The sequence below is a fragment of the Lynx rufus genome, unplaced genomic scaffold, assembly GCF_022079265.1.
Source record: "Lynx rufus isolate CCGP_SWC_20201006 ecotype Redwood Valley unplaced genomic scaffold, mLynRuf1.p SCAF_10, whole genome shotgun sequence".
NCBI lineage: Eukaryota > Metazoa > Chordata > Mammalia > Carnivora > Felidae > Lynx > Lynx rufus.
The window spans coordinates 10,675,705-10,691,519 of NW_025814824.1; the positions used below are offsets into that span (position 1 = coordinate 10,675,705).

The 15,815-nt window shown below is 44.4% G+C and overlaps 1 protein-coding gene and 1 long non-coding RNA gene across 7 annotated transcripts in view; both read right to left on the bottom strand.

Annotated features, from left to right (window-relative positions):
- The window catches only part of DOCK8 (dedicator of cytokinesis 8), a 232,989-nt gene that overhangs the window by 143,782 nt on the left and 73,392 nt on the right, over positions 1 to 15,815 (bottom strand). For all 6 annotated transcript variants that reach the window (XR_006966110.1, XM_047101620.1, XM_047101599.1 and 3 more), the window contains 2 exons: positions 11,222 to 11,345; positions 6,016 to 6,228 (listed from right to left, as the gene is read on the bottom strand). Coding sequence is in view for 5 of the 6 variants with exons in the window: in XM_047101620.1 (XP_046957576.1) it covers positions 6,016 to 6,228; positions 11,222 to 11,345 (337 nt within the window). In the remaining variant the exon portion in view is untranslated. The remainder of the gene's footprint in view (positions 1 to 6,015; positions 6,229 to 11,221; positions 11,346 to 15,815) is intronic.
- On the bottom strand, positions 11,639 to 13,573 carry LOC124528220 (uncharacterized). The gene is made up of 2 exons (XR_006966113.1): positions 13,248 to 13,573; positions 11,639 to 12,987 (listed from the first exon to the last, which is right to left on the bottom strand). It is a non-coding gene; the product is annotated as an uncharacterized LOC124528220 (long non-coding RNA).

Genomic DNA, 15,815 nt, shown 5'->3' on the forward strand with positions numbered 1-15,815 from the left:
CTTAAACAGATGATATAGAGACTTGGGGTTGAATATGTATAGGTTCTATGCCTGCATATCCAGCTAGAGCTGGCAAAAGTTCTAAGGACAGGAAGCGCAGCAATGACAAATTAGCAATGACTTAGTAATGACAAATACACCTGTCTATTGTACCACTTCGGGACTCAAGACTTAAAAAGAAACATCAAGTCCCTGAGGCAACTTTCAACATTCAAATCTGAGCTATCATAATATATTTAAAAAAATTGTTTTTTGAAGTTTTATTTATTTTTGAGAGAGAGAGAGAGAGGAGAGGCAGAGAGAGAAGGAGACACACGATCTGAAGTAGGCTCCAGGCTCTGAGCTGTCAGCACAGAGCCCAGCACAGGGCTCGAAGTCACAGATGGCGAGAGCCTGACCTGAGCCAAAGTCGGACGCCCAACCGACTGAGCCACCCAGGCACCCCGACAGTATCTTAATTATATCCATATATTCAAAGATATCAGTGCAAATCCCTGAAAACTTGAATTCCTGCTCTTACAGTAGACTCTCTAAACACTGGTGGTCTGCGACTCACAAGGGTCCAAAGAAGAGTCGTGTCTAATTATATTCTCCTGGCCTACAAATGATGGGAGCTTTCCACCAAATACCCTACAGCGACAGGTAACATTTTTAAATACAGCAGTAGAATCCTGTCCTCGGTAAATCTGTACCCAGATGGGTGGAACAAAGTAGCAAACCAGCTGTACCCTAACCTCCATTCCTCAAGGCCCAAGCCCGGGTCCATCAGATGGCCACCTGGCCCGCTGGAACTGCTGATCATGTTTCAGGAGAGCCACTGCTTGATGTCCACACTGAGTTCAACTCCCTCCAGAACAAGCTGGCACTTGTGGGGTGATCAGAGCTGACACACTGAAAAGCGAGGCCTCCTCCCACCCCACTCCATTGGAGAAGAACCTCAACACATATTCACGGGCTTCTAAGGCTACCTCTCTGGTCTGGATTCCAACCCTTAGGATCCTTGGCTAAAAGCTTTTCATTGGGAGAATGGGAGCATACACAAAATTAGAGACAGTAATGTAGTGAACCTCCCTTACCTGTCATGTAAGTTTCCACAAGCTCGACTCAGGGGCAACCTGGGTTCACCTACAGTCCCACTGACTACCTTCTCCTCCCACCCCCACACTCAATACTGGATTACTTGTAAGCAAGACTCCAGACATCATATCATCTCTTCTGTAAATATTTCAGCACACATCTCTACAAGATAAAGACTTTGAAAAACACAGAGCTATAAAATCATTATGACTCTTAAGAATTAACAGTAATTTCTTATCATTGCTGAATATTTAGTCAGTTCCAAATTTCCCCAAAATGTATCCATTTTGGTGTGTGTGTGTGTGTGTGTGTGTGTGTGTGTGTGTGTGTTTTGCAGTTAGTTTGTTAAATCACGATCTAAACAAGGTCTACATATTGATGTCTTTCCTAAGTCTCTTCTAGTCTACATGCATTTCTTAAGTGTTATAGTTGTCTGCAGTAGGAACTAGCTTGCAAAGGAGGAGAAGAGAAAATATGAAGCTTTAGAGGATGTTTGTTGTTCTATCTTGCTGAGTGTGTGTGTGTGTGTGTGTGTGTGTGTGTGTGTGTGTGTGTGTATTTAGAGAGAAAGAAATGGGGGGAGAGACAGTAAGAGAGTAAGAGACAGTATGAGAGATGTTCTTCCATCAGCTGACCCAATGGATCCTGGGGCCAACTCTAACTCTGCCTGCCTGTGATCTCATCACGTGAGCCCCCCACTACTTTTCTTCTTAACTGGTTTTTAACTGGGCTCTGTCACTTGCAGCCTCAAGAGTCTGAATGCAAACTCTTCTGCGATTCAGAGTATAGTGGCATGGTTTTAGGGACCAACACATAGGATACCTTTTACAGAACCCACAATGAATCAGGGAACAAACATGCCTCATAGAAGCTTAGTGGTTGTGGGGCACCTGGGTGGCTCAGTTAGTTAAGTGTGGGACTTTGGTTCTGGTCATGATCTCACGGTTCATGAGTTCAAGCCCCACATTGGGCTCTGCGCTGACAGCTTGGAGCCTGGAGCCTGATTCTGACAGATTCTGTGTCTTCCTCTTTCTCTGCCCCTTCCCTGCTCATGCTCTGTCTCTGTCTCTGTCTCTCTCAAAAATAAATAAACACTAAAAAAAAAAAAAAGAAGAAGAAGGAGGGGCACCTGGGTGGCTCAGTCGGTTGAGCATCTGGCTTCGGCTTAGGTCATGATCTCACATTTCATGGGTTCAAGCCCCACGTCAGGCTTTGTGCTGACGGCTCGGAGCCTGGAGCCTGCTTTGGATTCTGTGTCTCCCTCTCTCACTGCCTCTCCCCTGCTCACACTCTGTCTATCTCTCAAGAATAAATAAAACATTTAAAAACATTAAAAAAAAAAAAAAGAAGCGCGATGGTTGCATTCTACTTTTGCTTCTCCTGCAGGCTCAGTCATAATTGGGATATAATGGTCCACCTCTCTTCAAATTCTCCTCGCCAAGAAATAAAGTAATGGTAATATTAAATAGTTTAATTAATGTGCTTTCAAAACAAATCAGCATGTGTGATTACTTCATGGGAGCCAGAAATTTACCTTTCTTCCACAGGGCTACCTTTGGAGAAAGTGCAAATTACAAGGGCAAATGCAACCTCTGGGTGTATGAGCTTCAAAATATTAAAGGCTGGTCTAGGGGCCCTCCAGCACTGTAGACATACCAATTTACAAATAATTGGCACACTAATTACAAAGCATTCCTCTCCACTCAATAAAGCAGGCCCATTAGGGCCTCTGCTAGATCATAACTCTCAGTCCTAATCAAGTTTCTGCATTGTTTCAAAGACCATGAAACAAAGCGCCTTCAACACAGTCTGTAACTCATTCTTGCACTCAATGTGGGGCTGGACACCCTCCCGTGTAATCCCACGAGGGGGACTCCAATGAGCCGCTGCCTCACTGGACATGTTCTCCCCGCACCCCTTTCAAATTGTTTTCTCTCTCCTGATGTCCACTTTGGGACTCTTTCTTACATAGTGGCACCCCCAGCATGGAACTTGGAGGAAAAAGAATGCATGTGAAGGTCATATTTAACACTGGTAATAAGTTTTAAAGTTTCCCATGGAAACTGAAAAGGTATGAGATAGAATGTGGTTGCTGATATCATCTCGGGGTTTCGGTTACCGTGTGCTAATCTACCAGGCAGTCATATGTAGATAGATAAATAGGCAAACATAAGATTTGGGGTTAATGGGCTAGGAGCTCCATTCTGTCCTTTCACCTGCCTGTTGAATCTTGAACAAGTCACTTTACCTGTTACTTTGCAATCTCAAGAACGGAGGCAATAAGGCTGCCCACATCATTCATTTTTGTTTGTAATCTGCCTCATTCAGAAAAGGAATTTGAGGCCACTAAAAATAAATCAAGAGATGAGAAAACCAAGATGACTGGGAAATAAAGATAAGAAGGAAAGAAAGAAGGGGTGCTTGGGTGGCTCAGTCGGTTGAGCATTTGACTTCAGTCCAGGTCATGATCTCACGGTTTGTGAGTTTGAGCCCCGTGTCGGGCTCTGTGCTGACAGCTCAGATCCTGGAGCCTGCTTCAGATTCTCTGTCTCCCTCTCTCTCTGCCCCTCCCCTGCTCATGTGCGTGCACGTGCACGTTCTCTCTCTCTCTCTCTCTCTCTCTCTCTCTCTCTCTCTCTCAAAAATGAATAAACATTTAAAAAAGTAAAAGTAAATTTAAAAAAAGAAGGAAAGAAAGCTGAATATAATTCAGGACACCAATAAGTAAGCCACTAGATTTAGTAGTGATGAACAGAAATTTGACCCTAGGTAATGAATCCAGGAGAGCCAATGACAAGACACGCACATGTCTCCTGTGTTTGCGTTTCCCCAGTGGACGCGAACTCTTCTCTGTCTGAAGGCCTGCGAGACACTTTCCCTCCGGGTCCTCACTGAGGCGTAGGATGAGGTCAGTGTCCTCAATGATATTTGCACAGTACACACAATATCCTATCTCATGACAGATGTCTGCTTTCCTGTCCTTTCCGCTGACCATTGGTAAACTCATAGAAGGGCAAGTCAGCAGTCACAATACCCAGGGGTGGGGGCTTCAAAAGGTTTAAGAATCAAGCTCCCTAGGGGCACCTGGGTGAACCATTCAGTTGAGGGACCAACTCTTAATTTCAGCTCAGGTCATGATCTCAAGGTTCATGGGATTAAGCCCCACATCAGGTTCCATGCTAAGCATGGAACCTGCTTGAGATTCTCTCCCTCTCTGCCCCTCCTCCACTCACATGCATGCACTCTCTCTCTCTCTTAAAATAAATAAATAAACATAAAAAAAAAAAAAAAAGAACCAGGCTCCCTAATGGTCTTCTTGCTTGATCCAAAAATTAAATTTAAAACATTTAGAGGCATGGATGGACAGTGTATCTTTTAGGCAAAAATGCCCCCCAAATCATATATTTTGCAACAGAACTTTGAATAAAATTTGGACCGCGGAGATATTGCTGTAGCCAGTTTTGGCACGAGCCAGTAGCAGACATCCTGGCATGCGGAGGCAAGACTGAGAGCCTCATATAAAGCGTAAGGAGCCTAAACAGGCTTGGAGGACGGTCGTTTCTCAGCCCATCTGAAGCACCCCCTGGGGATGACACAGGTAAAGCCTAAATTATCACACTGTTCTGGGTCAGCTCTGATATATAAAGAAGTGGACAATCAAGGTTCTGAAGTTCTATGCATTAAGAGCACAGCTATGATCACTTTTGGCCAGAATGTTTTCAAAGCAATTCTCTTCAGGCTGTTCACAGAGATTATTTTTCTTTTTTCTTTCTTTCTTTCTTTCTTTCTTTCTTTCTTTCTTTCTTTCTTTCTTTCTTTCTTTCCTTCCTTCCTTCCTTCCTTCCTTTCTTTCCTTCTTACTTTCTTTCTCTTTCTCTTTCTTTCTTTCTTTTTCTTTCCTTTCTTTTCTCTCTTTCTCTTTCTTTCTTTCTTTCTTTTTTCTTTCCTTTCTTTTCTTTCTTTCTTTCTTTCTTTCTTTCTCTTTCCTTTCTTTTCTTTCTTTCTTTCTCTTTCTTTCTTTCTTTCTTTCTTTCTTTCTTTCTTTCTCTTTCTTTCCTTTCTTTTCTTTCTTTCTTTATTAAAAAAATTTTTTAATGTTTATTTAGTTTTGAGAAACAGAGACAGACAGAGCATGAGCAGGGGAGAAGCAGAGAGAGAGGGAGACACAGAACCCGAAGCAGGCTCCAGGCTCCGAGCTGTCAGCACAGAGCCCGATGTAGGGCTCGAACTCACGGACCGCAAGGTCATGACCTGAGCCCAAGTCGGGCGCTTAACCGACTGAGCCATCCAGGCGGCCCTACAGACATAATTTTTAAAAATATTTTAACAAAACACTTACGAACACCAAAGCTTAGGGGCGCCTGGATGGCTCAGTCGGTTAAGTGTCCGACTCTTGACTTCGGCTCAGGTCATGATCTCACGGTTTGTGAGCTTGAGCCCCACACTGGACCCCGAGCTGATGGCGCAAAGCCTACTTGGGATTCTCTCTCCCCTCTCTCTGCCCCTCCCCTGCTCATGCGCGCTCTCTCAAAATAAATAAAATAAACGTTAAAAAAAAAAAGAACACCAAAGTTTAAGTAACACGCCTTGATGGATTAACGGCAAAACAGATCCCCAAATCACTGAATGGTTTGACTCACTGCGTGAGGTTACTGCATGCAGACCGTAAAATGTTCTGAAGGTTAAATGAGATGTTATCAGTGAAAGCGTTTCGTTAAGAGCTATGGAAATCCTGTTTGCTATTGTCGGAACCTCATTTGTAAGCTTGATCGATAACTGGTTTTGCTCTTCCACAGGCCTGTTCTGGTAAAAAAGAACAGCCCAGAAATCATACCGTTGGGCCTTCTGGCACTGCTATAGAGTAATGACGGACAACAGCAGTTTCCTGGAGCCTCTGTGTCCCCTCTGCAGTTCACACATGGAGATGGCCGCACCCACCTCGTCCACCGCTGGGTACAAGGCAAAGAGCTCTGCCTGCCGATTGGTCCTCCGAGCCTCCTCATTCTGCTTCTCGAAGTCCTCGGCACTCACGTGCTGCAGGAGGTTCTCCAGCCGCTGGTCAGGCTGCAGGCTGCGGAGGTCGAAGCCACACGCGGTGAGGGGACCTTTCCCGGACACGTCACACAGCACATTTAAGTGGCGGGGGCGTGCCTGCGAGAAAAGACACATCTTGTGAGAGAGACTGCGGGTCTCAAGTGAGTCCGGAAGCATCTGGGATGTCAGACCCCTGCTCCAACGTGGGATTGCAGAGTCACGCCTCAGGTGGCTTCTAAGCAAACTGGGGGTCTGACAGCAATCACGTCTTAGCCTCCTGGTCGGAATATCCTAAAATGAAACGTCTCCTTCCCACCTGGAAGCGGGTAATTTACTCATCGGATGTGGATACACTGGTCCTTGAGGAAAGGTTTGACCACAGCACGGTGTTCCTGTTAGTTCTGGGGCCATGTTCTTTTCTGGAGGTGGGAGCCAAGTCTCTTGGGAACCTCACTGAGGTCTCACGCTCAAGCAGAAAAGAAATGGAATAACATATAATAGAAAGGGGGCTGGACTGGGGCATAGAGGGATCCTGGCCTAATCTCAACTCCAGAACTTGGCTTCTGAAACTGAAAATGAGAGGTTGTATGAGAAGCCTTCCAAATTAAACCTCATATAAATTCCCACACTCAATATTATGCTTCCAAAGACAGAGACGTGGGGGTGGGAACACCCTTCGACAGGGCTTTAGTAACAGTTAGGGCAATATGAACCAGAACAAAAAGCAGGAAAGCATTTGCCAGTCAAGTAGTGTCCACTTTTAGCTGCAGTGTGTTTGAAAAAAGTCGTAAAGCATTCACAAGCAGATGCTTTATTCCATTAGGAACGTTTCAGTAACGGGGAATTGCAAACGCAGCCAAAGATTTGGCAAAGCCTTGACAACCATAATTAATGATACGTGGTAAGAATGCAGATGGAACTATTACAAGCATCTGTAAAATTAATGGTAAAATGTTATCCTAAAGTTCTAAAAAAATGGACCTGGTACTGTACAATGTCTACAATGTATACTTTTTGTGACATCCATTGACCTTACAGAAATTCTACTCTGCTAGATCATAAATTTGACCTAACTGTGCTAGCAATAATCAATATTAGTACTGTAATCATTGATACTTCTTTGGCTTAGAATTTATGAGAGCCTTGGGAAAAGGATGTGAATTTACCAAGTTTCTTTAAAAGGACGTCAAGAAATATATATGATGTCCATAATGTATTCTAAGGGCATAAACTGGACAAGTCAGCAAGGACTGTGAGGACAAGAGCATCTCTGGAACATTGTTTATAGCAACAAAATAAGAGAAACAATCTAAATGCCCCCAAAGAGGAAGCATTCAGAGATTCCGGACCTTGCATCCGAGGGAATGTATGTAACCATTTAAAGAAAACCCAAGAAACACGTATTCGTTGGAAGAGAAAGACGGTCACAGTATGGTGTATTGTTAATATGACAACGGAGGGCATACAATATTAGGTATAATATGATCTAATTTTTATGAAATCTATGTGTACCACGGAGTTGTATCATGTATGTGTCGCACCTACGTAAATTCAGGCACCTGGCCTCACCATTCCACTCAGAAGGTGCCAAGAATGGCAGTGACGTGGACGATGTTGCCGGTTGTCTCCCTGCCTGAGCATTTCTGCACGGTGAGTATTAGTCTAATACTGAAAACCATACAACTTTTGCGTAACTTGACTCCACAACCCAGCTGAGGACTTAGTTGAGTGCAGTGAGTACGCTGAACGAGGGTGCTTTGTGGGGGTGTTGGTAATTTGCCTATCCTCTCTCAGCTTTCAATTTTATACTCTGGCACTCAGCAAGCCACATCTCGGCTTTGTCACGGCTCCCTTTGGGTTCCGCCAGGAGGGGGCGCTATAGGGAGACTGGATGGCTGGAGCGGGGAGAAGGGACTCCCTCCTCCCTCTTTGCTTGCATTTCCTCACACTTCGGTAGTGGCAGTTGGTTCTGGCTTTCGGCCTCGTTGGGCACTTCTAGAACCATCTTCATCTCACCTCCTTGGAGGTACCAGCACCAGGTGGACAGTCCCACGTCTAAGAGGTCAGAGTCCAGACTCCCTGACCCTGTGGGGTTTTTCCTCCAAGATCCGGAAATACTCCCCACGGCTAGGTCCTACCCCCTCCCCAGGGATTTGAGTCCCAGCTCCGAAGCCACTCTTCAGAGTTTTTAGGTTCTGGAAACTCCAAACTCTTCCCACTAGACCCCCAGTTCTTGAATGTGGTCTTGGGACCTCTTGGGAAATGTTAATTAGAAATCGAATTATTGAGTGCCACCCGCCCAGAACTAGTGAATCAGAAACTCCAGGGTGGGGCCTAGCCATCTGAGTTCAAACAAGCCCTCCAGGGGATTGCAGTGAAGCTCCAGGCTTAGAGCCACTGCCCTAGGCCCCAGCCCCAGGGTGACAGGCTGCTTCCTGCACCTAAAGTTTCTGTCGGACTTCGATTTTCCTGTTCGGTTCTCCGGGTCCTCCAAAACCTGTTTAACCAATCCCCTCGGTTACATTTTCTTGTTGTTAAGATATCTGGGGTGGCGTATCTGATAGGTGACCAAGACAAGGTCGGGGCACCGGGGTGGCTCAGTCGGTTAAGCGTCCGACTCTTGGTTTCGGCTCCGGTTGTGATCTCACGGTTCAGGCGTTCGAGCCCCGCGCCCAGCTCTGTGCTGACAGCGGGGAGCCTGCTTGGGATTCTCTCTCTCTCCCTCAAAATAAATAAACTTAAAAAAAAAATTGAATTTAGTCAAAATTACCAGTGAAAAATCCCTTAAAAATCCCCCACAGAGCACTGGTATTCCATGCTTGAGGAAGCCCACCATATTCAGTACTGGAACTGATGGCTGATTCCTAGGTAGAGCTCAGATAAAGCAGTGAGCTTGGCTGTAGAGACCACGTGGTTTGAAAAACAGGTAGTATTTTAGAACTGTCTAGTCATTCAGCACGGTGAGATGCTTATAATGAGAGCCAAGCTGAAAGCTACACCAGTTCAGAAAACACCCTATAGAAACGCAGACAAATTTCTTCCCCTTTGTTTTTCGCACCTATAAAAGTTGGGAGTAGAGCACTGCCTTTCTAAAAAAAAAATTTTAACTGTGGTAAATCTACATAAAATTTGCCATGTTAATCATTTTTTAGCGTACAGCTCAGCAGGGTGAAGGACAGTCACACTCTTGTACAACCCGTCTCCAGAACTCTTCACCTGTACCCATCTGTGCTGCAACTCTGTCCCCATTAAACGGTCATTTCCATTTCTTCCTCTTACTACAGCTCCTGGCAACCGCCATTCTATGTTCTGTCTCTAGGAATCTGACTACTCTGGGGACCTCACACACGGGGAATTATACACTTTTTGTTCTTTTGTGACTCTTTACTTAGCCTGTGTGGGGCACTAAGTGTGAGTTCGTATTGTCCTGAATGCTTCACACAAATTAACTCATTGAATAGTCAAAAGACCCCATGTGTTAGTGACTAGCTGTTATTGTCATTAGCGTTATGGACTTGAACGTGTGTGACCCTGAAAAATTCTTATGTTGAAATTGCAAGTCCCAGTTGGGAGGTAGGACCTTTGGGAGGTGATGAGGTCTTGAATCTGGGGCCTTACTGAATGTGATTAGTGCCCTTCTGAGAAAAGACACGGGAGAGTTTGTTTCCTCTCTCTTGGTCTCCACTTTGTGGAGATACATCAAAAGGTGTCTGCAAACCAGGAAGAGGGCTCTCGTCAGGAACCAAATCAGCCAGCACCTTGATCTTGGACTTCCCCCTCTCTGAACTATAAGAAACAAATGTCTGGTGTTTTAGCTACCCCAGTCTATGGTAGTCTATTACACAGCCCAAAGTGACTAAGACAGTTAGCTTCCCTTAAATAAGTAATAAGTACTTGTTAGAGAAACTGTGTAAAATTGAGAAAAGAATACTTTTTAAGAAGTTACGGGAGTTCTAGTACCCAAAGACAATGCCTTCTGTGTTTCCGTAGGCATCTTTTTCCTACCAAATTCAAAATTTTGATTCCCCATCAGTGTTCTAAATTTCGATTCTTGATTGTGGTTTAACATGAACATATTTTCAAAATTCTCTTCTAAGATTTCAACTGCTCCATAATTTTAATAGATGCACAAAATATATATGCTCAACTATTCCTCCACAGAATCCCTGCCTGAGTTCTCGATCTTTCCAGTCAACTATGACTGTCCTTCTCTAGAGAAATTATTCAAATACATTCAATAGACTGTTCCAGATTCCAAATATTAACTTTGCCCAGTTAGTTCAGATGCTTCCGTTTCTTCCCAAAGGGTCCAAATATTCTCAAACCCAAACTAGTGTCAAAGTCAGGGAGCTGTGATTTAAAATGAGAAGAGACCAAGTGAAGAGACCGTCATTTCCCATCGAGTAGACTCGGGTGAGAACATGACTCCTCCAAGATCACACAACAGTTGACCAAGATGGTCAGAGAGCATGTCCCCTAAGGCGCTATTTCATTTATGCCACTGGGTCCCCATACCCAACACTCCTTTCTAAGGTAAATATTTCCTAATTTTTCCTTTCCCATCCTGAAACGTAATGTACAGCTGATATAACTTACTTACACACAGTTTTAAAATGAACTCAAAAAAATTTAATGGAACGAGGAGATAAAAGTAAAAATTATAATATGAAAGATGGCTTTGTTATCATCCTTGTTTCCCAGGGGAGGAAACCGAAGCCCAGGGAGGTAAATTATCCTGTCTGGGGCAACAGAGTGAGTATGTGGCAAAACCAGAGAACCCAGGCAGTCTGGCTTTCACTCATTCTGCACGCAGCCTGCCCTAGGGACGCCCCTGGGTGTCCTCAGGAATTGTAACAGGGGTGGGCTCCGTGGGCACCCTCCCTCCGCTTTTATGTATTTTCATTATTGAACTTGTGGGTTCTCATTTGAACAGCAACTTCTGTAGCTACAAACAGGTTTGAAAAACAGAAATCCCTGACTCAGATGGTAGAGTCCCTCCCACTCTGACATTCTCTGAGTCTCTAGCCTTTTTTCTAGTTAAAACATCAACAGCATGCCCTGGGCAGATCAGACCGGTAACCTGGTAACCATGTTTGTTGACAGAAAATACCTGCGCACTGGGTTCACTGTTCTCCAAGGACTCTGACTCAAACGTCTGTTTCTGAAGTGTCTTGTGAAAATCTCTTCGGGATCCAGTCTTTTTAAAGCTGCAAATCTCCGCACTTCCTTGGTTTCTTTTATGGTTGTTATTATATCATTTGGAGAGAGAGAGAGAGAGAGAGGGATGCAAACATATTAGATTCAAAACAAAAGTAATGGCTTAAGCGTACACAGGGCACCGAAAGATCTTGCAAAGAGAGACCGATTGTAATTCCTCACATCTAATTATGCACCAGGCCTAATACAAAGCTGCGCTGTAATGAGAGGCAGACTTGCCTCCTGGCTGGCTCATTATTAAAGGCAGGAATGGTCTGGGAAAATGCCACTTCGGAGGTGTGGTCATTTCAGCTGCGGGGCATTTGGCAACGAGCTGACGCTAAACTATGACCCCAGTGTTAAGAGGCTGGAATAAATCTAGCAATGTGCAGAGCAGCAAATAAAGATCGTTTGAAGATAAAAATAGAGGAAAACGTTTAATGTCCCCATCAGTGTTCTTAATGCTGAATGAAAAAGGCAGGACATGGTTAAGAAAAAGAAGAGATAAATGACGTACATGCTAAAAATCTTTGCTAATATTCTCAATCTCCACTCCACGCACTCCATTAAGATTGTGTTTCAAAAATGTCTAGCTATGAAAAGGGTTTAAAATATAATGGCTACCACTGTCACTGGAGAAAGAAATGAGACCACCATGCAAAAGGCAACAGATAGGAGTTGTCAAATAATAACTATAGAAACCAGCACGCCTTTTCCCCATTTTTCTGACTCAGAGTCTTCTTGGAAAACAGGCTGCAAAGTCAACCGCACAACCACGCCGCCATTTTGTTTGATTTCTCACACTATTCGAAACCCCCCTGAGCAGGTTGGTAAAAGGATATGAAATGAGTTAGGATTTATTAGGCCGATCAAATGGCAGACAGATTAAGCAGGAAATGTGGGAGAGCTACCAGCAACGATCCAAATACAGAGTCTATAACTCTTTGGGAGCGATGAAGTGTTGGGTTATGCACAGAGCTGGTAGTCAATAAATTTTAGTTGATTAAGCTAATTAAAGAAAAAAATGAGATGTCCCAGTGTCGTCTGCTGGGAGAACAGCTCCGTCCTTCGATTTTATTGTGCTCTAAAGACAAGCAATTTGTTTTGAGTGAAAGGAGACAAGGAATAGCGTAGAAGACACACAAGATGGGTATGGTGACTAACTCAAGTCAAAGTTTACTATAAATGGTCATCGTTAGTGTCTCTTGCATTGCCCCTTGCATTGGCCACTTGCATTGCCCCAATCTAAACCTGTATCGACAGGGCTGGGTGACCAGCAGGCTAAATTGTGAACTGAAAAAAGATAAGTCAATGAGTAAGGTACACTCTGAATAAGGAAGTAAGACTAAACATTTAGAAAAGATTTCAAGAGAAATATCCAGAATAATTTCTGGTTTGGAATTCCTAAACACCAACCAAAGAAATGAAATTTAAAATATGTTGTTCATAGACATCACTTCCCAAAACGTCTTCTGGGGGACCCCTTCAAACAATGCCCCAGAAGTACTAACTACTTAAAATATTTAAGAAAATGATTTTGGTTCCGGTTGCTCTAAGTGTGCAAATGGTAGTGTTGAGAAGAGCAGACACATGTGTGAGCAAGATTTATTTTATAATATTTACTTTCTGTGAACAGAAGATCTTTGAGAGAGAGAGAGCCTTACATAGGATTTCATAAACCTGTTAGCTTCTTTTTTTTTTTTTTAATAAATTTGGAAGGAATTTTTTTTTTCAACGTTTATTTATTTTCAGGACAGAGAGAGACAGAGCATGAGCAGGGGAGGGGCAGAGAGAGAGGGAGACACAGAATCGGAAACAGGCTCCAGGCTCTGAGCCATCAGCCCAGAGCCCGACGCGGGGCTCGAACTCATGGAGTGCGAGATCGTGACCTGGCTGAAGTCGGACGCTTAACCGACTGCGCCACCCAGGCGCCCCTAAACCTGTTAGCTTCTTAAAAATTATTCTCATCAATAGAAACTTAGGAATATCCAAGCGGGTGTTGGATGGGTAACCAGTGCACAATTTTTTTTTTTTTTTTTTTTACTCTAAGGGTTCAAAGAAAAACTTACATGTAATATAATGTCCTGTGGAAAATGCACCCAACTCAAAATAGTGGTAAATAGGGAGTGGCATCCTAAGATTCCTCTTGTAATTATAACACACTGAATCTGCGATTATTTTCCCTGCAGAATCCAATTTTAAGGGGAAAAATTCCCAGAGGAATTAACTAGAGGCACCTGGGTGGCTCAATAGGTTAAGTGTCCGGCTTCAGCTCTGGTCATGATCTCACGGTTTGTGGGTTCAAGCCCCGCATCAGGCTCTGTGCTGACAGCTCAGAGCCTTGAGCCTGCTTTGGATTCTGTCTCTCTCTCTCTCTGCCCCTGCCCCATTTGTGCTCTGTCTCTGTCTCTCTCTCAAAAATAAATAAGCAAACACTAAAAAAAGTAATTCTAAAATCTAATACGAACAGTGAATTAAAACACGAATTTCACACTTTGGTATCTGCCCTTTGACCTTCTTGGGACTTATACACTCCAGAGAGAACTGATGCCAAAGGTTCAGTGTCACATGTCTCCTCATAAGGCCACCTGCTCAGGCCACAGAAATAAAAATCAGGAAGCAGCCTAACTTAAGACTTTGTGTGCCTTGGCAACCAGAACTGTGTCTGCCTTAGCTTTCTTTCTTGTCTCCTAAGGTGCACTTACCTGAGTGTTCACTGACAGGTAACAACACACACACGCACACACACACGCACACAACTACAGCCATGCATCTGCCCCCATCATCCTCAATCACTTCTCCCAGTGCCTCTGTTTCTTCACAGGTGAGGCATAAACACGAGGTGAACTCTAAGATACTTGCCCGGCTTTAAGATTTTGTGATAAAAAGTTCATACACTGTATCCAGAAACGTTCCAATCAATTTTCGCCTAAAGATGCTTAAATCTGGGAGAAGTCAGAATTGTTTGGCCATCGATCTTTTGCTATTTTATGCCAATGGATGCTTGCTCTTCTCTTCTTTTTTTCTCCTCCGTTTTGTTACAATGTTTCCCGGAGTCCTTTATATGAACCCAAAAGACACTGACAAATGGGCATTACAAAAATGAGTCACTGAATAGTATTAAAAGTTCCTTATATACAATACGTACGCTGTAATTCCAGACACGCACCGGCCCTGAGGATTGGGAGGACGGAAGGCATTAAGACGGCCGTTTTCCATGGCGGCGTGTTTGGAACCACAGCAAACTTTTCTCCCCTTCCTCATTCTAGATTTAGCGTCTACTTCCCCATTTTCAAGTCTCAGAAAGTCACAAAGCTCCCTTGTGGCAGCAGGGGTAGAGCTGGCTGTGGGAGAGGACAAGGGCTGGCAGGCATGTAAAGATGACTCATTTTAGAAGTGCCAGCCACGGAAGGCAGAAACCACCAACGGGTAGGTAGTGAGACTGCTGGCTGAGGGCCACTGGCCACCCGAACGCCCAACCTCATTACCCTACGCGGGCAACTAAGCCAAATAAAGCCATGCTCCTGTTGAACCTATCTGCAGACAAAAGAGAGATGGGGAAGGAGGCCAAGCAGTAGAACAGTAGAAAAACTATTCTCCTAAAATGAGCACAACCTATCGCTTCCCAAGAGAATTGTATTCTTTTTCTCCAAACGCTGTCATCATATATTTGGGAACCATCCAAAGACCAAACATATTTTGAAGACCAAACTCTTTTTTTAAAGTTTATTTATTTTGAGAGAGAGAGAGAGAGAGAGAGAGAGAGAGTATTAGTGGGGGAGGGGCAGAGAGCGAGGGAGAGAGAGAATCCCCAGCAGGCTCCGCACAAATCCTGACGTGGGGCTCGAACTCACAAACCATTAGATCATGACCTGAGCCCAAATCAAGAGGCAGTCGCTTAACCAACTGAGCCACCCAGGCACCCCAAGACCATACTCTTTAGGGGCAGTGTGGAGTGGACCGAATTTGGCTCTGGTGTCCAGGACCTGGGTTCAGATGCTGCCCCCTTATTTACCGGCTATGAGACCCCTCGCTAGGTAAGTGACATAATCTCTTTGAGCCACAGTTTCCACAGGTGTGACATAGGGAGTAACTGCTCATTTTGAAGGCCTGTTGTGATGACTGGAAAACGATACATATGCCTCCTTTCCCTTCTTCCCCTTCCCTTCTCTTCCTATCCCTCCTGCACGAGCTGGCACTAAAACTATCAGAACAAGATCATCCTCTATGCCTGAGGGCGGAAGGGGAGGAAGTGAGGAAGCCTAGAATGGGAAGTTGAAGGCCAAAGAGGGTAAGGAGAGCACGCATATAAAAGGCATGCAGAATCAGAAACCACATGGTGTGAGGAGGGTGCCCAACCTTGGAACATCCTGTCACGTGATAACAGGGTAGACATTCTGAGTAGAACGAGGAGGCCATGCACCCGGAGTAGCAGCCTGCCAAGGGTGTCTCTGTGGAGGGGTGGCCTGGCAGTAAGTACCGGGGGAGGCCAAAAGGGGCATGCACAC